Raw genomic sequence first — 22,953 nt, forward strand, 5'->3', positions numbered from 1 at the left:
ATCCCCAGCAATTAAAGGTCTGAATTGAAAATTGGACTTCTCCTTAAAGCTTCCTTGATTCTCACATAAGCGACCTCCATATTTAATTCAGTCTACGATGGCTCTGATCCATGTATTTAAATTTCAAATCTGTTCTTTCTTCGGGGGATAATATAGTATACCGAAAAATGACAGGTTCTGAATTGAGAAGAAATTATATGTATATATGTAAGGATTTATATTCCTTGCAGTCATCTGGTCATTAGTATTCTTTCTGAGAGTCATTGAGGCACTGGGTGGTTTATCCGTCCATCAGTCCAAGTGACCTCAACGACTCTCAAAGGGAGTCCTAATGACCAGATGACTGCAAAGAATATTTCTCACAGTCATCTGGTCATTAGGACTCCCTTTGAGAGCCCTTCCATTCTCTACCCTTCAGGCAGAACTGAAGAAGCTTCTGGGATGAGGAGCAAAATTTCTTCAAGGGAAAAAAAACCCCAAGAAAGTCCAGCTGCTTTTTGGAAAAAGAACTTCGGAACAACCATGATCTGGATGACCGAGAACCTCCAGAGACATAAAAAGGAAGCTTGAAAGTCACAAAAAAAAAATCTCAAATGAAGACTTTGAACCTGCCTCCTCCCTCTGTCAGTCAACAGGGAACGAGAACCAATTGCTTTCAAAGACTAGCAGGTGGGGAATATGAAATGCAATCAGTAGAAAAATCATTTGCTTCAGAAGGATCTAAAATGCATAATTTCAAGCCGGCATTGGATAAGGAAAAAAAAAAAATTGGATAAGTTCTGAGGCTCCCCTTGATGACAAGAAGCCTTGATGTATTTTTAAATCAAGTTGCCAGGAATGTAAATGAAAAGGGATGGTTGCATAGCATTCTTGAGAAAAAAAGGGATCGCATCCACTTTACTTAAACAAAGGTTTTCGACTTTGTTAAAGGCGTGCTGAGAAACGAGCCTACTGTATTTCAGTAAAACGTTACATTAAGCCATTAAAATTCTGGGTGGAGATTAAATTAAAATTATTTAAAAATTAAAAACCATTAAAAATTCTGGATGGAGGGAGATGCAACCTGGAATTAGGAAGGAATTTCCATTTGAAGTTCCAACAGCATTGAAAAAAGTGATTTATGGCCACTTTTCACGCTTACGACCATTGCAGTATCTTCATAGCCATACAGACCCTTGGCTACTGACTCATATTTATGACGGTTGCAGGATCCCGAGATCACGTGATTCCCTTTTGTGACCTTCTGACAAGCAAAGTCAATGCGGAAGCCAGATTCACTTCAACAATCGTGTTACTAACTTCACCACTGCAGTGAATTGTTTAATAACGGTGACAAGAAAAGTCATAAAACGGAACAAAACTCATTTAACTGCCTTGCTTAAAAACAGAACATTTGGGTACAATTGTCGTTGAACTTCGAGGGCTACCTATATACGGACTCCTGCCTTAGTCAGGGGGCTGGACTAGAAGACCTCCAAGGCCCCTTCCATCCCTACAATCCTATTTCTATTTAATGGCCGATGTAAGAGCTGCAACATGGGACGTGAATGGAAGCACCGCGTACGGCGCTGCAGACAGAATCAAAGCGCGCGGGGTGCCGAAAAGATATCCCACCAAACTTCTCAGTTTGCTGAAAACACAAACGCCCTTCTCTCGCTGGCAATATTTGTGGTCTGCGGGCGACACTTCCGTCGCAGGCTTCAACTGTTACCAATCTGTGAAAGGACGTGTCACGAAGGGAGGCGGGAAGTTTTGATGAGTTGTTGCCTCCTCTCCGTGGAGTCTCGCACGCAAAGTGGCAAATTGGATTTCACACCTCCCTAACGTGTAAAAAAAAACCAAAACCCTTCAATAACATTTAAGGGGAAGGAAATAACTGGAATATTTCGAAAACATACCGTCGAAGTACAGAAAGAGGCAGGACGCATTTTTCCAGATCGTACCCAAACAGCGGCTATTGTCACACAACGCAAGGAAAGGGACACATTTCATTAAATAGGATGAGAACATGTTTTTCAAATAAAGGCACGGTAACCAGCTCGCAGCTTTTTCGATGTTTTGACATCCGACGGAATCGCAAAAGCGTTGTGTTACCTTTCAATTTTTCTGCCAGCAAAGAGGCCTCGTGTTCCGAATAATGCATGATGACGGGAGGCGAAGGGGGACGTATCCGGTCTTCTTCCATTTTGCGACGATGGCGTTCTTCTCGCGCCAACATCCTCTGTTTACACTCCCATTCGTAAAAATCATCTCTGGCCTGAGCGAAATCGACGTGAAGACGGCCGGAGTCCTTCTTATCGGTGCTGGATCCTAACCTCATGCGATACCCTGAAAACAACAAACCAAGAAACGCAACAGCTTCTGTGACGGTGTTGTTTTAATCAGCCTTTTTTTTTTCTTCTTATTGCCAAAAAAGTCAACACAGATCTAGGCTGGGTAAACAAAGGGATGGAATCAAGATCACGTGAAATGTTAATACCACTTTATAAGGCCTTGGTAAGGCCACACTTGGAATCCTGCATCCAGATTTGGTCACCACGATGTAAAAAAGATGTGGAGACTCTAGAAAGATTCACTTAACAACTGCCTTGCTTAGCAATGGGAATTTGTGCTCAGTTGTACTCATAGGTCAAGAATTATTTGCCTGTCTTTTCAGATGACCTCTAAGAAAATACCAACTTCAGCGTCTTAGACTGAACTTCACAAAGTTTGATGACGTGCTAAGAAAACGCTAAGGTAATTCAATTCTTAAGTACGGAAATGTGAAATCTAGACATTTGGAAAAGTGTAAATATGAAATCTCTTAGCTGTCGCTTTATGATGAAAACACAACAGGACCAGATTTTGCATCTTGACGCATGCAAAAAATAGATTTCCATAATCAGCCATGTCCTATATATAGTTCATCCCGTTTTATTCATTCTTTTTTCATTCATTTTCTTTAATAGACTCGTCTTGAATAGAGAGACACAGAGACAGTCAGAGACAGAGAGAGAGAGAATGAGAATGAGAGAGAAACAGAGAGAACAAGGGAGAGAAAACGAGAGAGAGGAGAGAGAGAAAGAGAGAACGAGAGAGAGGGGAGAGAGAAAGAGAATGAGAGTCAGAGAGACAGAGAGAGAACGAGAGAGAGGGGAGAGAGAGGGGAGAGAGAGACAGAAAGAGAATGAGAGACAGACAGACAGAGAGAATGAGAGAGAGAACGAGAGAGAGAGAACGAGAGAGAGAATGAAAGAGAGGGGAGAGAGGGAGAGAGAAAGAATGAGAATGAGAGAGAGACAGAGAGAGAACAAGAGAGAGGGGAGAGAGGGAGAGAGAAAGAAAGAGAGAACAAGAGAGAGCGGGGAGAGAGAATGAGAGAGAGAACGAGAGAGAGAATGAGAGAGAGGAGAGAGAGAGAGAGAGAGAATGAGAGAGAGAGAGAAAGAGAGAGAATTGAAATCTAATAAGATCAAATGGAAGAGAGTTTATTTTCTAGGAAGGCCATCTTTGATCTTCGTAGGGTTAGCACAAACTGGTGGATCTTAAACCACCTACAAATATATTCAGTTTTGCATAATTTCAGAAAAGGTAAACTGAATTCTGACCTGAGCTAACAAGAATAATGTGTAAGCAATACATTAGCTTCTAACTGTAACCAACCAGGAGCATTCACAATTTTGTCTGTTTTTTGTTAGTTTTTTCTTTTGTCAAAATAACAAAAGTAGCTTCACAACCCCATGCTGCATGCTCCATACCTTTTGGGCATCTATGCCATGTTGCAAACCATGGCTTACATCCTGAAGGCAATTTTTGGGGTTTTTTTCCCTTGAAAACGTTTCGCTTCTCATCCAAGAAGCTTCTTCAGAACTGACGTTTTAGAACGTAAGAAGCTTCTTGGAAGAGAAGTGAAATGTTTTCAAAGATAAAAGCAAGCAAGTCCAGCTGCCTTTTGGAAAAAGCACCTTTGGGACAACCATGACGTGGACAACGGAGTATCTCCACGGGCAGTGAGATTACCTCCTGTAGAAAGTCTGCACTCACCCACCTCCTAGAGGAATGAAATCTTTAAAAGAATATATATATATATATATATTAAAAAAGGCAGAATATTATATTTTCCCAAAGAGAGAAATGGAGAAACATGTTTTTTTAGAGGCAGAAAGCAACCACCACTTTTCTTAATAGCCCTCAGCAGATGTCAGCACTTAAGAGATAAAGAACTTATTGAAAGAAGACAAGTATCTAGATAGAGCTATTCATAAACAAATACCCTCACCCAAGAGCCAACACAGGACAAAGCCATTAAGCCACAATAGGAATTATTGAATCACCCTCAGAGCAGTCCAAACTTCAACCAAACTTAGCTCAGACAAACACCTAGGATTTGTACTTTGTCTATGGAGCCAGCTATGCAAAATAACATCGTAACTGCGTAGTACGATGGACTTGCAGGGCTGGTGCAACGTGTAACATGTTCATACTGGTGCAATAGAACTGGGGATTGCTACTATGATTATAGTAACAATCTAATAATTACTATTTATAGTAATATAAATAGTTTTTATTATTATTATTACTATTATTATGATTAGGGATTTTCCGTCTTCACTGTTTTGTTTTGTTTTTAATTAGATTTATATGCAGCCCTTCTCCGGAGACTCAGGGCGGCTTACAATGCGTTAAGCAATAGCCTTCATCCTTTTGTATATTTATACAAAGTCAGCTTATTGCCCCCACAAACTGGGTCCTCAATTTACCTACCTTAGAAAGGATGGAAGGCTGAGTCAACCTTGAGCCTGGGGAGATTCGAACTTGCAGTAATTGCAGACAGCTGAATGTTAATAACAGGCTTTTAGTCTGTTGAGCTATCCAGGCTCCCTGTGAGTTGTGAGTTGTGAGTTGTATTGTGTTGGGGGGGGGATGCACTGAGGAAGCTCCACTAATCTCATTGTACGTATGTTGTGCACTGACAATAAAGATTTGAAATGAAATTGAAATGATCCCTACATAACCCCTACATGACCCCCATAGGAATCTAACAACAACCAATAGAATATATGTTCTTGCACAGGAACAGGAAGCTCAAATGAAAAAGCCCAAGAGAAGATATTTAAAAAAAACCCCACTCTGAACTCCATGCGATCAGCTGCACCAGAACCACAAACCCATGTGTTCTGTTCATCATAACCTATCCTGACAGGCGTGTTGTCCTTTTGTGTAAGCCGCAAGTGACACCCAGACTGTAGCCCTTGTGTATCACCACAACTGTAAGTGCAGTAAATTATATCTTCCCTCTCTCTCTCTCTCGCTCTCTCTCTTTTAATGTCTCTTGCCTATTATAAGCCTGGGAAATTACCCTCTCTCTTTGCCATTTCAGAGCATTTTATGTTTGAAAATGTAATAAAGATCATCGCGGAAACACAATAATTCAGCGCAATTAAAACAAGCCGGCTTCACGGCTGACAGCAGCCCTTCTGCCAACCTCAGAAGATAGTCAGGCCTTCGATTCCGCTTGGTAAAATGTCATCAAAATCCAGCTTGAGAGGATGCTAAAGCCATTTTCCTTTCCTTGCATGGTTGAAGTCATTTGCAAGGAGGCTTCGCTTATACGGAGGGTGGCAATTCCTTCTTTCTAGCTGGAAAATTCCGTGGACACGTGAAATGGGTTGAGTAGTAGCAGAGATATAATTTCATGTTTTCTGTGTTAGCCTCTTAGAACAGGGGTCTCCAACTCAAGGCCCCGTGAGCCAGATCCGGGCTCCGATGTGGTCAGATCTGGCCCGCGGGGCTGTCCTGGTCTACCAATGAGAAGAGGAAAGATCGGGCTAATGTAGCCAGACAGTTCCCCCCCCACACGCCCACACTCATGCTGGCCATGCTTATTTGGGTGGATTGTGTTTTCAGAGAAACATGGTAGGTAGGTAGGTAGGTAGGTAGGTAGGTAGATAGATAGATAGATAGATAGATAGATAGATAGATAGATAGATAGATAGGCAGGCAAGCAGACAGAGATAGATAGATAGATAGATAGATAGATAGATAGATAGATAGATAGATAATACATAGACGGTAGGTAGGTAGGTAGGTAGGTAGGTAGGTAGGTAGGTAGGTAGATAGGCAGGCAGGCAGGCAGACAGACAGACAGATATAGATAGATAGATAGATAGATAGATAGATAGATAGATAGATAGATAGATAGATAGATAGATGATACATAGATGATACACAGACGGTAGGTAGGTAGGTAGGTAGGTAGGTAGGTAGGTAGATAGATAGATAGATAGATAGATAGATAGATAGATAGATAGATTGATAGATAGATAGATAGATAGATAGATAGATGATACATAGATGGTAGGTAGGTAAGTAGGTAGGTAAGTAGGTAGGTAGGTAGATAGATGGATGGATGGATGGATGGATGGATGGATGGATGGATGGATGGATAGAGATAGATAGATAGATGATATATAGGCGGTAGGTAGGTAGGTAGGTAGGTAGATAGATAGATAGATAGATAGATAGATAGATAGATAGATAGATAGATAGATATCAGTGGTGGGTTTCAAATTTTTTTACTACCGGTTCTGTGGGTGTGGCTTGGTGGGCATGGTATGGCTTGGTGGGTGTGGCTTGGTGGGCGCAGGGGAAGGATACTGTAAAATCTTCATTCCGTCCCCAATCCAGGGGAAGGTTACTGCAAAATCCCCACTTCCTCCCGCTCAGCTGGGACTCGGGAGGCAGAGAATGGATGGGGGCGGGGCCAGTCAGAATTTTTACTACCGGTTCTCCAAACTATTCAAAATTTCCACTACCGGTTCTCCAGAACTGGTCAGAACCTGCTGAAACCCACCTCTGATAAGGATAGGTAGATAGGGAGAGGGAGAGAGAGAGAGAGAGAGACAGAGAGACAGAGAGACAGAGAGACGGAGACGGAGAGAGAGACAGAGAGACAGATAGACAGACTGACTGACTGACAGACAGACAGATAAGGATAGGTAGATAAGTAGATAGGCAGGGGGAGAGAGAGAGAGAGAAAGACAGAGACACAGAGAGAGAAAGATATATATATATATATATATATATATGTAGGTCTTTGGTTATTCGGGTCTTCTCCCACGTAAAATTGGAAGTGTCTTGGTGACGTTTCGACGAAGTCTCATTCGTCATCTTCAGGCTGGTGTTCTCGGCTTCGTGCTTCCAGGAGCAATGTGAGATCGCAGCTGTCTCTTCCTTTTAACTGCTAGTGGGGGTGTGAGCTGATTGGGTGGGAACTTGGCTGTGTTCTGATTGGGTGGAGGTATGTTCTGATTGGTTAGGGGCTTGGCTGTGCTCTGATTGGAGTTTCCACCCAATCAGCTCACACCCCCACTAGCAGTTAAAAGGAAGAGACAGCTGCGATCTCACATTGCTCCTGGAAGCACGAAGCCGAGAACACCAGCCTGAAGATGACGAATGAGACTTCGTCGAAACGTCGCCAAGACACTTCCAATTTTATGTGGGAGAAGACCCGAATAACCAAAGACCTACATACAAACACCTGCGAAAACCTGAGAAAACACACACACACACACACACATATATATATATATATAGAGAGAGAGAGAGAATAAAAAAGAGAATATCACACGCAATACAAATGAGAGGCCAAGGAAGAGGATTTATGGAAGAAGGGGATAAATACCAGAAAGGTAAATGGCTTTGTCAACCATGAATTCTTCTGAAAAACGGATGTGACAAAAGTTCTTCTTGCTTTTTCGAATGGCGGTGATGTCCCCACACTGTTCGAAGACTTCCTGAATTATTTCTTCTGTGGCGTTTTCAGGTAACCCACCGACAAAGACAGTTTTGCATCCCGGCGGCCTCTCCCTGGTTGAAGGGGGTGGAAGGTCTAAGACAAAACAGAAGATCACACAGATGATTGGAGAATCCAGAAACCAAGGTCCCCGGGCAAAAGTCTCTCAATCTATCCTCTACACATAGGTTACTAATCGCCAACATCCACCAGAGTGGATGGAATCTGTCCTGATGCTATTTTGGGTCTCTTAGTTAATTTAAGACTATTTATGCTGGAGTAATTTAGCCCATCACTAAATGCCGACTCACACTTTCCCACCTACAGTATATCATCTCTTAGGTGTAAAGATATTTACCCATGTAGTAGGGCTGTATTGCTATTATCCTTCTCATCTTTTCATTTCTCATCTGTTCTCATCTTCTTATCTTTCCTACTATCTTCTCCTATTGGCATCTTAAGATTTATCACTTGCTGTTTGTATTTTATGATTAATGATTGAGACTATGATTTATGATCTATGACCTATCACTTTGCTGTTTCTATGTATACCAATAGCTTGTGCACTGGAGATTAATTCCTTGTGTGTCCAATCACACTTGGCCAATAAGGAATTCTACTCTTCTCTTCTCTTCTCTTCTCTTCTCTTCTCTTCTCTTCTCTTCTCTTCTCTTCTCTTCTCTTCTCTTCTCTTCTCCTTTTCTCCTCTCCTCTCCTCTCTTCTCCTCTCCTCTCCTCTCCTCTCTTCTCCTCTCCTCTCCTCTCCTCCCTTCCCTTCCCTTCCCTTCCCTTCCCTCTACTCTACTCCTATTCTATTCCTACTCATTCTCATTCTCTTCCCCTCCTCCTCCTCTCTTCTCTTATCTCTACTCTACTCTGCTCTGCTCTGTTCTGCTCTGCTCTGCTCTGTTCTACTATACTCTACTCATATTCTATTCCTACTCATTCTGTTCTCTACCCCTCCCTTCTCTTCTCTTCTCTTCTCTTGTCTCTACTCTACTCTACTCTACTCTACTCTACTCTACTCTACTCTACTCTACTCTACTCTACTCTGTGCTACTGTGCTCTGCTCTGCTCTATTCTATTCTATTCTATTCTATTCTATTCTATTCTATTCTATTCTACTCCTACTCATTCTCTTCTCTACCCCTCCCTTCTCTTCTCTTGTCTCTACTCTACTCTACTCTACTCTACTCTACTCTACTCTACTCTACTCTACTCTACTCTACTCTACTCTGCACTACTGTGCTCTGCTCTATTTTATTCTGAATTTTATTCTATTCTATTCTACTCTACTCTACTCTACTCTACTCTACTCTACTCTACTCTACTCTACTCTGCGCTACTGTGCTCTGCTCTGCTCTATTTTATTCTGAATTCTATTCTATTCTATTCTATTCTACTCTACTCTACTCTACTCTACTCTACTCTACTCTACTCTACTCTACTCTACTCTACTCTACTCTACTCTATTCTATTCTATTCCTACTCATTCTCTTCTCTACCCCTCCCTTCTCTTCTCTTCTCTTCTCTTCTCTTCTCTTCTCTTCTCTTCTCTTGTCTCTACTCTACTCTACTCTACTCTACTCTACTCTACTCTACTCTACTCTACTCTACTCTACTCTGTGCTACTGTGCTCTGCTCTGCTCTATTTTATTCTGATTTTTATTCTATTCCCATTCCTATCCTATTCTATTCTATTCTAGGTCCTCACATGAACAGCCAAAGTTGGTAATGTAGTAATATGAACATCAGTGGTACTAAAAGCCAACCTGAGGGACGTTCTTGGGATTTGCCAACCATCTACAATGAACACAGGGTTGGAAGGGACCTTGGAGGTCTTCTAGTCCAACCCCCTGCTCAAGTAGGAGACCCACCCTATGCATTCTCCTGCTATATGACAATTGCAACATCCTTTCACCCCTTTGTTAGGTGGGCAGGGGATACGTTAATTATCAAATTAATAGATAAATCAATTATCTATCAAGCTCTGATCAAGCTCACCAGGTGTACTTACTTGGGTTCGGAGGGAAGAGAGTGCAGCTTTTACAGTGAATAATCTCCTTGATGACTGGGGCTTCGGTTGGGGGAGGCTGAGGTACGAGTCCCATGCCTGACAGCAAGGGGTTAATCGGAGTGATTCCCGTCATCATGCTGAGGTTTGGGTCAAAGCCCCTTACGCAAATCGAATCTGCAAATACAAAATATTTCATGAACTACAGAACAAGTTTTAGTTACCGTCCACTGTCATCTTGCTTTGAATGGTATCTCAAGTGCCTCGTTCTAAAAAAAATAATAATAGCCATGCCTGTAGAAAAGGCTGCTGTCTAAGATTGAAAACAATAAATCAGAATAGAGCGGGAAGGGACCTTGGAGGTCTTCTAGTCCAACCCCCTGCCATTGTTCCCAGCATGAGGCTCTTCTCCAGGGAGTCCTTCCTTCTCATTAGGTAGCCAAAGTATTTGAGTTTCATCTTCAGGATCTGGCCTTCTAAAGAGCAGTCAGGCTTGATCTCCTCTAGGACTGACCAGTTTGCTTGCCTTGCAGTCCAAGGGACTCGCAGGAGTCTTCTCCAGCACCAGAGTTCAAAGGCCTCCATTCTTTGGCGCTCAGTCTTCCTTATGGTCCAACTTTCACAGCCATCCATTGCAACTGGGAAAACCATACCATGGCCACTAAGTTATTCAAGAACTTCTAAAAGCTTTTGAAAGTCCGAGTGTCCTGTCTCCACCGTGCAACCTCCATCCAGGACTCCAGCGAGTCCTTCCTTCTCATTAGGTAGCCAAAGTATTTGAGTTTCATCTTCAGGACCTGGCCTTCTAAAAAACTGTTAGATAGTTTCTCCTTAATCCGAAATTGCTTCTCTCCTGGATTACCATCCATTGTTTCTTGTCTTGCCTTCTGGGGCTTTGGAGAATAATTTGACCCCTTCTTCTTTGAAGCAGCTCCTCAAATACTGGAATACCGCTATCATGTCCCTCCTAGTCCTTCTTTTCTCTAGACTAGCCAGACCCAATTCCTGCAACCGTTCTCCTTACAGTCTTTAAATGAAACTATGAGTAATAGAATAACAGACTTGGATGGGACCTTGGAGGTCTTCTAGCCCAACCCCTTGCTCCAGCAGGAGACCTTCTACCATTCTGGACAACAGTTGTTCAACCTCTTGTCAAAAACCTTCAGTGATGGATCACCCACAACTTCTGGAGGCAAGTCCTTCCACCGATTAATTGTTCTCACTGTCAGGAAATTTTTCCTTAGTTCTAAGTTGCTTCTCTCCTTGATGAGTTTCCATCCATGTCTTGCCTTCTGGTGCTTTGCAGAATAGGTTGACCCCCTCCTTGTTGTGGTAGCCCTTCAATTGCTGGAATACTGCTATCATGGCTCTCCTAGTCCTTCTTTTCTCTAGACTGGCCATTCCCAAATCTTGCAACCGTTCTTTGTATGTTTTAGTCTCCAGGTCTTTAATCATCTTAGTTGCTCTTCTCTACACTTTTTCCAAAGTCTCAACATCTTTTCTGAGACTTTTTTTGATGATGAAATGAATCTGATAGGTCAACCTGCTGATTTTTCTCAACCTGTGGTCCATGGATCCTTGGGGAGCTGTGATGTGGTCACAGGGGGTCCACGAAGACTTGAAGAAATGCTGTGATTTAAATTTTGAGTTAAGTCTTGGTGGTTCATAGCCACAAAAGGTATTTAAAGGGGGGTCCATGGTGAAGAAAAGGTGGAGGACCACTGTTATAGGTGATTCAAACATCATCATCATCATCATGAAGATCTTTTCTTTTCTGGAGCACAATCTTCTAAGTCCCCTTCAGTCTTTCAGATCTACTTGCTAAGCAAGACAGTTGTTAAGTGAGGTTGCCCCATTTGGCCATCTTTCCTGCCACCATTGTTAAGTGAATCACTGGGGTGGTTAAGTTAGTAAAACGGTTGTTAAGCAAAGCTGGCTCTCCCCATTGACTTTGCTGATAAGAAGGTCACCAAAGGGGGAATCACCAGTGGTGAAATCCAATTTTTTTAACTACCGGTTCTGTCGGTGTGGCTTGGTGGGCATGGCAGGGGGAGGATACTGCAAAATCTCCATTGCCACCCCACTCCAGGGGAAGGATATTGCAAAATCTTCATTCCCACCCCACTCTGGGGCCAGCCAGAGTTGGTATTTGCCGGTTCTCTGAACTGCTCAAAATTTCCACTATCCGTTCCCCGGAACCTGTTAGAACCTGCTGAATTTTTCACCCCTGGGGATCATCCTGCAACTGTCGTAAGTCCATGCCAGTTTCCAAGCCTCCGAATTCCGAACACGTGACCACGGGAATGCTGCAACGGTCATAAGTTGTGAAAAGTGTTCATAAGTCACTGTTCTCATTTCAAACAGTCATGAAATGAAGGGTTGTAAATCAAGGACTAACCATACAATATTGTGATGCTTCCAAGATCTTTAAAAACTTATGATTTTTTCACCTCCTTCTTTGCTTCTGGGTCTCATATCAACTTTGATTCAGACAAGAAGAATCCAACCGGGTCAAACCAAAGATTTTAGAGGAAAAAAATCCTCTAATATGGCTGCCCATTGCACAGACGGTTACTTGAACTTGCAAGCAGGACGTAGCAATCCTAACAAGCAACCGCCGATCGGCTCTTTTCCCCCCGTGAGTTTGTCTAATCCTCCCCGCAAGTCAGCTAATTGCTTGACCCTGTAAGCGGGCTCTCTGGCATCAGGCGCCGAAGCTTACTGGGTATTGTGGGAAATTCTTCCGCCAATCAGCTTCACTCTGTGACCACAGAGATCTGGCATTAGAACTGCTGGTACGAAATAATCCTGTGGGATGAAATTTATTTGCAGGATAGAATGCAAATTGCGATGCTGATTTGTCTATTGGAAAATCTGGGGAAAGAGAGGGAGGGAAGGAGAGAAAGGAAGGGAGGAAGAAAGGAAAAGAGGGAGGGAAGCAGGAAGAAAGGAAGGTGTAATGGAGGGAGGGAAAGAAGGAAGGAATGAAGGATGGGAGGAGGAAGGAAGGAAGGTGTAATGAGAGAGGGAGGGAAAGAAGGAAGGAAGGTGTAATGGAGGGAGGGAAGGAGGGAAGGAAGGAGAGGGAGGGAGGGAGGGAAAGAAGGAAGGAAGAAAGGTGTAATGGAGGGAGGGAAGGAAGGAAGGAAGGTGTAACGGAGGGAAGGAAAGAAGGAAGAAATGGAGGATGGAGGACGGAGGAGGAAGGAAGGAAGGTGTAATGAGAGAGGGAGGGAAAGAAGGAAGGAAGGTGTAATGGAGGGAGGGAAGGAGGGAAGGAAGGAGAGGGAGGGAAGGAAGGGAGGGAGGGAGGGAAAGAAGGAAGGAAGGTGTAATGGAGGGAGGGAGGGAAGGAAGGAAGGTGTAATGGAGGGAAGGAAAGAAGGAAGGAATGGAGGATGAAGGATGAAGGAGGAAGGAAGGTGTAATGAGAGAGGGAGGAAATGAAGGAAGATGTAATGGAGGGAGGGAGGAGAGGAATGAAGGAGAGGGAGGGAGGGAGGGAGGAAGGAAGGAAGGAAGGCCTTGCTAGCATCGTTTCTCTGATACTGGCCAATTGCAGAAATCTATTGCTGTCCTCTGGATATCTGCACACAGAATAAAGAGCTGTGTGTGTGTGTGTGTGTGTGTGTGTGTGTGTGTGTTTGTGTACGTGTTTGTGTTGCAATGCCTTCAATTATTGCATCGAACACGAGACTTTGATCAAAGTTTCCCCTCTCCTATTTATCCCCCTGTGACATGAGAAGCTTAACTTGTCAAAAGCTCCTCCTTGACCCGGTTGAAAAGGCCTTGAGTGCTTTCTTGGATCATCTCATCCTCCAACCTTTGTTTTAAGCCAATTGGGTGGGAAGAAGTTTGAAACTTCCTCCACGGAGACCTTCCTCTGCTTAGTCTAGCTTGGCTGAGGACCTCCATCTCGGGGTGGGGTGGGAGAGGTTTGGCTGGATAACTTTGACTGCACTTCTAAAAATCCTTCGGCTGGTCTCAAAACAGCTTCCGTCACAAATCAGGTTCGTCGCTGTTATTTATGTGTCCCACTTCGTTCTGCTAAGGAGCTGAAGGTGGGACATATGGAGATCTCTTACTCCACCCCTGTTGTCAGCGATCTCATCAGGACTTTGTACAAAGCGTGGGTTCTTGGCGCGGACCCTCAGCTGCCAGATGGTTAGACATAATATTGCTTCATTACTCCCGTCATCTGGAACCATCTGCTCCGCATGTCAAGTTCCCACTTTCTACTTATGGCTCAGTAGAATCACATCCACTCGATTCTGGGCTTTTTTCCTTTCTAGCAGCTAGCAAGCTCTTCCTGCTAGGTGGGAGACCTATATAGATCTATTTCTAGCTCGTTTGCTTTCATCAGTAGGCCACACTAATTTTTCTCCCCTTTTTTAAATTTTAAATTGAAATTTTAATTGGTTTTAAATTCATTGGGATTTTAATTGTCGTGGGCCAATATTATTTAATTTGGTTTTAAATTGTTTTAACTTTTGTATTTCTGTATTTTATTTTGTGCCTGTTCACCGCCCTGAGTCCTTCGGGAGTAGGGCGGTATACAAATTTAATAAAACAAACAAACAAACAAACACACCCACATCTTATGTATCCTCCCTGTAAAGGTATAGTATCTATTTTCTTACTTCTTCGTAGGGTTTATGTGTGTTTTTCCTCTAGCCAGGTTTTTCCTACGTAACCAAGATTTTTCTACAGCCCTAGCTCAGTCACATCCACTCGATTCTGGGCTTTTTTTTTTCTTCTGGCAGCCAGCAGGCCCTATGCTGCCCTATGCTGCCTGGTGAGAGACTTATATAGATCTATTTCTGGCTCATTAGCCATCATCAGTAAGCCACACCCACATCTCATGTATCCTCTCTGTAAAGGTACTGTAAAGCCAGAAATAGAGCTAGGGCTGCAGAAAAATCTTGGTTACGTAGGAAAAACCTGGCTAAAAGAAAAACACACATAAAACCTATGAAAAGTAAGAAAATAGATATTGTACCTTTACCTCTACTGACACGTGTATAGATAGGGCTGTTCCTATTTTATTGAAGATGTGCTGTGTTGAAAAACACCCTGTTTGGCCCTTGATAAGAGGCTAAATTGACAAAAGCTCATCATCTGTAGGGGAAGAACAGACAGAGACTGCAGGTGGAGTCAAGCAGGGATTTAGCCTAGTTACGTGTCCACAAACACTCCAAGTCTTGAAATCCATTGAATTCTGTCTTAATTGAATTCTGTCTTGAATTTCGCCAGGCTGGGCTATCAACATAACAATTTTAAATTGGGTTTTAAATTTCTGGGGTTTTAAAATTTAGCCGAATTTATTTAATAATTTTAAACTATTTTAACTGATCTTGTTTTGTGTTTTTAATAGGCCGTACACCGCCCTGAGTCCTTCGGGAGAAGGGCGGTATAGAAATAAAATGATGATGATGATGATTATTATTATTATGATTATTATTATTATTATTATTATTATTATTATTATTATTATTATAAGGTAAAGGTTCCCCTCGCACATGTGCGCTAGTCGTTCCCGACTCTAGGGGGTGGTGCTCATCTCCGTTTCAAAGCTGAAGAGCCAGCGCTGTCCGGAGATGTCTCCGTGGTCATGTGGCCGGCCAGTTACTCAATGCCAAAGGTCCACGGAACGCTGTTACCTTCCCACCAAAGGTGGTCCCTATTTTTCTACTTGCATTTTTTACGTGCTTTCGAACTGCTAGTTTGGCAGAAGCTGGGACAAGTAACGGGAGCTCACCCCATCACGCTGCAGTAGGGATTCAAACCGCTGAACTGCCGACCTTCTGATCGACAAGCTCAGCGTCTTAGCCACTGAGCCACCGCATCCCTAATTCTGTCTTACCTAGTGCCAATTTCATGCTGACCATTAATTGACCAAGATTCTTGTGTACAAGAACAGTTCAACAGTTCATTTAGTGACTGTTCAAAGTTACAACGGCACTGAAAAAAAACGACATGACCGTTTTCTCGCACCTACAACCATTGCAGCATCCCCAGGGTCACGTAATCAGAAATTCAGATGCTTGACAACTGACTCATATTTATGACGGTTGAGGTGTCCCGGGGGTCACGTGATTCCACCTTTTGCAACCTCCCGACAAGCAAAGTCAATGGGAGATGCCAGATTCATTTAACGACCACATTATTAACTGAACGACTGTAGCGATTCCATTAACAAGGGTGCCAAGAAAGCTTGTAAGATGGGGCAAAACTCATTTAGCAACAGAAATTTTGGGCTCAATTGTGGTCATAAGTCGAGGAGTACCAGTGTAGGTAGAAACTGGGGTTTATGTGTGATCCTGATTCATAACGCTTTCCAAAACGTAGCTTTGGGGGCTCAAACCTAGATACTGGGGAAGACTGTTCTGCCCCAGCTAAGGATCCCAAAGAATGTAGCACACACAAACTCCGAACAAAACTCAGTTTACTTCAAAACAGTCTTTTGCAAATGCAGGCTGTTAATAAAATGTTCTTAACAACCTGTCAGAAATTCCACAGATAAGATAGAGTCTTACAAGAGTTGGCAGAAAGCCCAGAAGCCAGGTTTGCAGAGAAAATTCAAACCCAATGATCAGCGAACGAACGAACGTTGTTTCCTGCAGCTTTTTATAAGCTGTGTGCAAACTTAAATAGGCTAAGGGAGTGGCCAATTAGTCCCAAGCCTTACTCTCGAGGAGACCTCCTCCTGAGTAGCCACTCCTGCCTTTTGGCAGCCCTGCGTGCTCGTGCATTGAGAAGAGGCTCCTCCACTTCATCCTCTTCACTTAAAGGAGCCTCTGGAGGTTCTGAAGGCCCTGGCTGAATCCCTGGCACCACATCTTCTTCAGCCTCCTCACTGTCCGACTCGAGCACCGGCTGCACAGGCTGCTAGCGTGACACCATACCAGCCTCCTCGTCGTCGGGATCAGCAACAATCCACGCAACAAAGACCTTCTGACTTGCTCAAACCCATTCCTGCATTCCCTTGGGTGGTCTTATTAATTTTATCTACATCCTGGCCGTCCTTCAAGTATTCTCAGATTTAAAAACCAGTCAGATTTAAAATAGTCAAAATCAATAACAATAAAGCGTATAAAAACATCTGAAGTATCGCTTTATCAAACCTTAGTAAAACCACACCTGGAATCCTGCATCCCGTTTTGGTTACCACATTACAAAAAAAAGATGTTGAGACTTTGGAAAAAGTGCCGAGAAGAGCAACTAAGATGATTAAAGACCTGGAGATGAAAACAGATGAAGAACGGATGCAGGAACTGGGTTTGGCTAATCTAGAGAAAAGAAGGACTATAGGGGACATGATAGCAGTCTTCCAGTATTTGAGGGGCTGCCCCAAAGAAGAGGGGGTCAATTTATTTTCCAAAGCACAAGAAGGTAAGACAAGGAACAATGGATGGAAACTCACCAAGGAGAGAAGCAACCTGTAATTAAGGAGAAATTTCCTTACAAGTGAGGACAATTAACCAGTGGAACAGCTTGCCACCAGAAGTCGTTGGGTGCTCCATCACTGGAAGCTTTCAAAAAGAGACTGGATTGCCATATGTCAAAAATGGTTTAGGGTCTTCTGCTTGGACAGGGGGTTGGACTAGATGACCTACAAGGTCCTTGTCATGTTTCGAGGTCGTCTCAAATAAATTGCATTTCAAACAAAGCCTTTGAAGAAAACTCCCATTTATTAAGCATGACATTCAAAGCACAACTCATCATAGCCAACACTGACTTCCAGACCCAAAACCCTCCCTTTCCGTTCCCCACTCCTCTGCACTCATTGGCCATCTTCCAAGTCACTCTAACCCTAATCTACTGCTCCAGCTCAAAGGAATTTCCCCCCTCCCATTCCATCTCCTAGGGGATATTATCTCCAGGTGAAAAGTAGGTGAAAAGTCAAACGTCCCTTTCCAGATGCCTCCGCTCCTCCTTCTTATGTCAGCACTAGAATAAATGCAGCTTGAAGTGCTGACAGTCCTTTTCAACTCTGTTGTATTCTGTACAACCTATTCTATAAAGCACCTGAAGGCAGGACAAGAAAAAAAATGGATGGAAACTAATCAAGGAGAGAAGAAACCTAGAACTAAGGAGAAATTTCCTGACAGTGAGAACAATTAACCAATGGAACTGCTTGCCACCAGACATTGTGGGTGCTCCAACACTGGAAGTTTTTAAGAAGAGACTGGACAACAATTTGTCCAGAATGGTATAAGGTCTCCTGCTTGAGCAAGGGGTTAGACTAGATGACCTCTGAAGTCCCTTCCAGCTCTATTCTGATACAGAGAATTCTAACTGGAGTATTGAGCCCAAGGACCCCTACTTTAGATTTTTTTTTTCACTTTGCTTTTTTTCCCATCAAATTCCTACCAGCACAGCCAATTTTTATTATACTCCCTCATTTCTCTCTCCAGCACAGAGATTACACAGTATACAAAGATGAAACAGATGTCTGCTCTGTGACACTGGAAATTATAGCTATTTTTTTTTTGTGGTTGTTGTTGAAAGAATGAGAAGCTAACATTATAACTCTTGTGAGGTTGGGGGAGGGGTAATGGAAGTCGGGGGAAAAAAAAGTTATTTCATTTCTTGAGGCGCAATAAATTATTCCGCGAAAAGCAGTTTGTGAAAGACGAATGTTATTTGATACCATCAGTTATTCATAGGCAATTCTGGGTTGCTGGGGTGTTCCCACAAATTTGTTGTACGGTTACTGGATATCAACTCAGCAATATTTAATGATAAATATGTAGATTTTGCATTTTGGCAGCTTAGGAATTGGAACTAAGCTAGAACAGGGAAGAAAAAAAGACCTTTTATCTTGTCATCAAGCCATAAAGGAAACTATTTAGTTGTAGAAAACCACAAATTATTCTCCTTTAATTCTTGATACAGTCCTATAATGACATATATTTTGAAAAATAAATTACTACCATTTGCGCCCAAGCATGAAAGCATCTATTTCAATGACCTGAAGGAAGATAGATAGGCCTTTGATGTATTGCCAATTTCCACTTCTTCCATCTGCACAAAATATTTGGTGCAAGTTCTTAATTTTCTTTATTTGATCCCTTTTCCAGGTGATGGCAAGGGAACGATGTTAAAGATTCAAAGTAAGAAAACGTGAAGTTTGTGGGGTCCTTGGGGCTTTCTAAGCTTGATTGCTTTCTTGCAGACATCTCATTACCCAACTAGGCAACATCATCAGTGCAGTCAAATAAGACTGGGCTCAAGCCAGGGTTGTCTGTCTTTGCTTAGCACTGATGAAGTCACCTAGTTTGGGTCCTAAAACGTCTGCAAGAAAAACCACCTAGCTCAGAGAGAATCAAGAACCACATAGCCTTCTCCTTCTCTTTCTTTTTCTCCTTCTTCCTCCTCCTCTTCCTCCTCCTCCTCTTCCTCCTCCTCCTCTTCCTCCTTCTCCTTCCTCTTCCTCCTCATTCTTGCCCTCCTCTCTGCATACCCTACTTCCTCCTAGAGCTGTCTGCAAGAAGAACCACCTAGCCCAGAGAGAATCAAAACAGAGATGGGTTTCAGCAGGTTCTGACCAGTTCTGGAGAACCAGTAGCGGAAGTTTTGAGTAGTTCAGAGAACCGGCAAATACCACCTCTGACTGGCCCCGCCCCCATCTATTCTCTGCCTCCCAAGTCCCAGCTGATCGGGAGGAAATGGGGATTTTTTAGTAATCTTCCCTTGGAGTGGGGAGGAAATGGAGATTTTACAGTATCCTTCCCTTGGAGTGGGGTAGGAATGGAGATTTTACAATATCCTTCCCTTGCCATGCCCACCAAGCTACGCCCACCAAGCCACACTCACAGAACCGGTAGTAAAAAAATTTGAAACCCACCACTGATCAAGAACCCCTTCTTCTCCTTCTCCTTCTCCTCCTTCCTCTTCCTCCTCATTCTTGCCCTCCTCTCTGCACACCCTACTTCCTCCTAGAAGTGATGAAGTCACCTAGTTTGGGTCATGAAACATCTGCAAGAAGAACCACCTAGCTCAGAGAGCTTCAAGAACCCCATAGCCTTCTTCTTCTTCTCATATTTTCTCTCCCACTTCCTTCTCTTCCCTCTTCTTCTTGTCCTTGCCCTCCTCTCTGCACACCCTACTTCCTCCTAGAGCTGATGAAATCACCTAGTTTGGGTCATGAAACGTCTGCAAGAAGAACCACCTAGCTCACAGAGAATCAAGAACCCCTTATTTCAACCCTGAGCTACCAATATTCTCCTTTATTGCTTCCTCTGATCTTTCAAAGCCATTCCCTAAGTCCTGTGCCACCCTCTAGAGCTGAAGAGATTTCACTGGAGATGAATCAATTTTTTAAAAAATTTATAATACTTTTGTTGTTGTTGTTGTTGTTGTTGTTAGTTCCGACCCATCACGACCCCATGGACAACGTTCCTCCAGGCCTTCCTGTCCTCTACCATCCTCTGGAGTCCATTTAAGCTCAGGCCGACTGCTTCAGTGACTCCATCTAGCCACCTCGTTCTCTGCCGTCCCATTCTTTTTTTGCCCTCCATCGTTCCCAGCATTGGGCTCTTCTCCAGGGAGTCCTTCCTTCTCATTAGGTGGCCAAAGTATTTGAGTTTCATCTTCAGGATCTGGCCTTCTCAAAAGCAGTCAGGGTTGATCTCCTCTAGGACTGACTGGTTGGATCGCCTTGCAGTCCAAAGGACTCTCAGGAATCTTCTCCAGCACCATCGTTCAAAGGCCTCCATTCTTTGGCGCTCAACCTTCCTTATGGTCCAACTTTCACAGCCATCCATTGCAACTTGGAAAACCAGAGCCCTGGCTATACGCACTTTTGTTGGCAGGGTGCCAATATAATACTCACTTATAATACTTATAATACTTACTGCGGGGCATTAAACCTCGCCGTCCATGCAAAAACACGACCCCCTTCATTGCACAAAGAAACTTCAAAGGATTCGTGGCTTGGCAAAGATTTGATTTACATCTGTGTCCTTTCTGTCAAAGTAACCGATCTACGTTCCATAATGTTCTTTTCACCGTGTTCTTTTTCCTAACCAGAAAGCAGCTGGCGAATCAAGATGAATAAATAAATAAATGGCTCAAAACATATTGAACACACTTTTTTTTATATATCCTATTGATTGCGCCGGCATAGTTTCTAAGCACAGATTTAAAGTCTAAGATATTCATTCCAAAGTGCTCAATTTTGGACTGATCTGTGCCAGCACCTCGCCTCTGTTGTCTGACCCTCCGTGAAAAGAAAAGAAAATAATCTCTAATTTTAGCAAATTCCGAGCTGAGATGAAGTATAATTTGTACTGTTCACAGACGTGCATGGACTTTGATGTTTGTCTAAAAACTTGACGTGGGGCTCCACTCATTCATTGCGTAGAGCAGCTCATGGATACATTTAATATTGATTCATATATTTTGTCAAACTTTATTGCAAAGCTCACATTAACAGATTTAACCGATTAACAGAGTTGGAAGGGACCTTGCAGGTCATCGAGTCCAAGCCCCTGCCCAAGTAGGAGACCTACATCTGCCTCTACCTAGGATCGAACTCACAACCTCCGGATTGTGAGGCAAGAGCTCCCTCTCTAGGCCATCGGGTCTTGGTAGCTTGAGGCAGAACTGAGCCTGGGAAAATACTGATGCCGTCTGCTGTTCGTTTTAATGGTCTCTTTCGTGGTCTCTTATTCTGATTTTCTCTCTACCACCAGCTGGAATGAAATGCCCCCCAAAAAGATAACTAGCATAGTTGACCATCTATGGAGATGGATTGAAAAGTTTCAAGGTGGAAATGTCGATAGAGATTCTCAGTCGTCCAAGTCAAGGTTGTCCCAAAGGTGCTTTTTCAAAGGGCAACTGGATTTTGCTTTTGCTTGAAGATGTTTCGCTTCTCATCTAAGAAGCTTCTTCAATTTTGGCTGAAAGGTGGAGGGTGGAAGGATTTCATTTGGTCATTTGGACTCCCTCTGAGAGTCACTGAGTCCACTTGGAGGTTTATCTGTCCAAGTGGCCTCAGGGACTCGCAGAGAGAACGCTAATAACCAGATGACTGCAAGGAATATAAATCCTTCCATTCTCCACCCTTCAGTCAGAACTGAAGAAGCTTCCTGGATGAGAAGCAAAACCTCTTCAAGGAAAAACAAAGAAAAATCAGTTGCGTCTTGAAAAAACACTTTATGGATTTTGGGGGATGGAATATCTTATTCTACAAAATAAACTACACCAGACCAACAGATTGTTCTTCCTTTACCAGCTAAAGATGGGCATAATTTGAGGAAAGCAGCCAGATGTTTCTATAAATTTACATTGTCGCTATCCCGGATTAAAAACTTGGGTAGGGTCAACTCCAGGCCTAAAGCATTAAGTTTCTTAAATTCACAAGCTGCAAGGTGAGGGATCTTGAATGGAAAGGACGCCAAAGGTGCTTTTCCAAAAGGCAATTTGGATTTTCTTGTTTCTTGTCGAGAGAGGACTGTTCAATTTTGACATAGAGGGCCTCTTTGACCCTTTTTCAAACCAGAGGCCCTCTCTGTCCAGAATGTGGACTGTGCTGTCTTCAAAAGACTGACCCTCATCTTTCAGATGCAGATGGACTGCTGAATGCTAACCTGATGGGTTTGCTCTCCTGTGTTATGCCATGTGCTTGAGAAGTGGCTGTTTTGTTTCCCCACTGTACAGATCTGTACAAGTCTCACTGCATTGTATTGCATATCTCACATTGCTCAGTTTGTGTCTGGGCGCTGGGAAAACTGACGAAAAGATGAACCTCAAAGAAGCTTCTTTAAAGCAGATAAAGAAGGATCCCGAAAAAAGTTTATATTTCTCCATCTTAACACACTTGCCCTAACTACATACTATATATACAATACATGCTTCAGCTTTTTTTTTTTTTTTTTAAAAACCACCCTTTCTTTGCACAGAAGCCGAAAGCCTGATAAATATCTCCAAAAGAGAGCAATTACTTGTTCACAATACATTTTGGGGATCTTCAATGGAATGTAAAATAAATGATATGGCAGAAAGGTAATCACCTCCTTAAAATGCAGTAGTTTTGACGTTCCAACAGAGAACAATTTCATTATTCATTCTTCCCAGACAGAAAATCTTTTCCTTTCTAACCGAACTGCATATTTTAAGGAACACAGCTGAGATTTTGAGGGGGAAATACATTTTTGTC

At 42.9% G+C, this 22,953-nt stretch overlaps 1 protein-coding gene across 14 annotated transcripts in view; it reads right to left on the reverse strand.

The window, feature by feature from the left end:
• Positions 1-22,953, reverse strand: part of ENOX1 (ecto-NOX disulfide-thiol exchanger 1) — a 427,344-nt gene that overhangs the window by 113,195 nt on the left and 291,196 nt on the right. For all 14 annotated transcript variants that reach the window (XM_060686501.2, XM_087895594.1, XM_034416422.3 and 11 more), the window contains 3 exons: positions 9,792-9,965; positions 7,664-7,870; positions 2,095-2,328 (listed from right to left, as the gene is read on the reverse strand). In XM_060686501.2, coding sequence (XP_060542484.1) covers positions 2,095-2,328; positions 7,664-7,870; positions 9,792-9,965 — 615 coding nt within the window. The remainder of the gene's footprint in view (positions 1-2,094; positions 2,329-7,663; positions 7,871-9,791; positions 9,966-22,953) is intronic.

Source organism: Pantherophis guttatus, chromosome 5 (assembly GCF_059756535.1).
Source record: "Pantherophis guttatus breed Tessera chromosome 5, ASM5975653v1, whole genome shotgun sequence".
NCBI lineage: Eukaryota > Metazoa > Chordata > Lepidosauria > Squamata > Colubridae > Pantherophis > Pantherophis guttatus.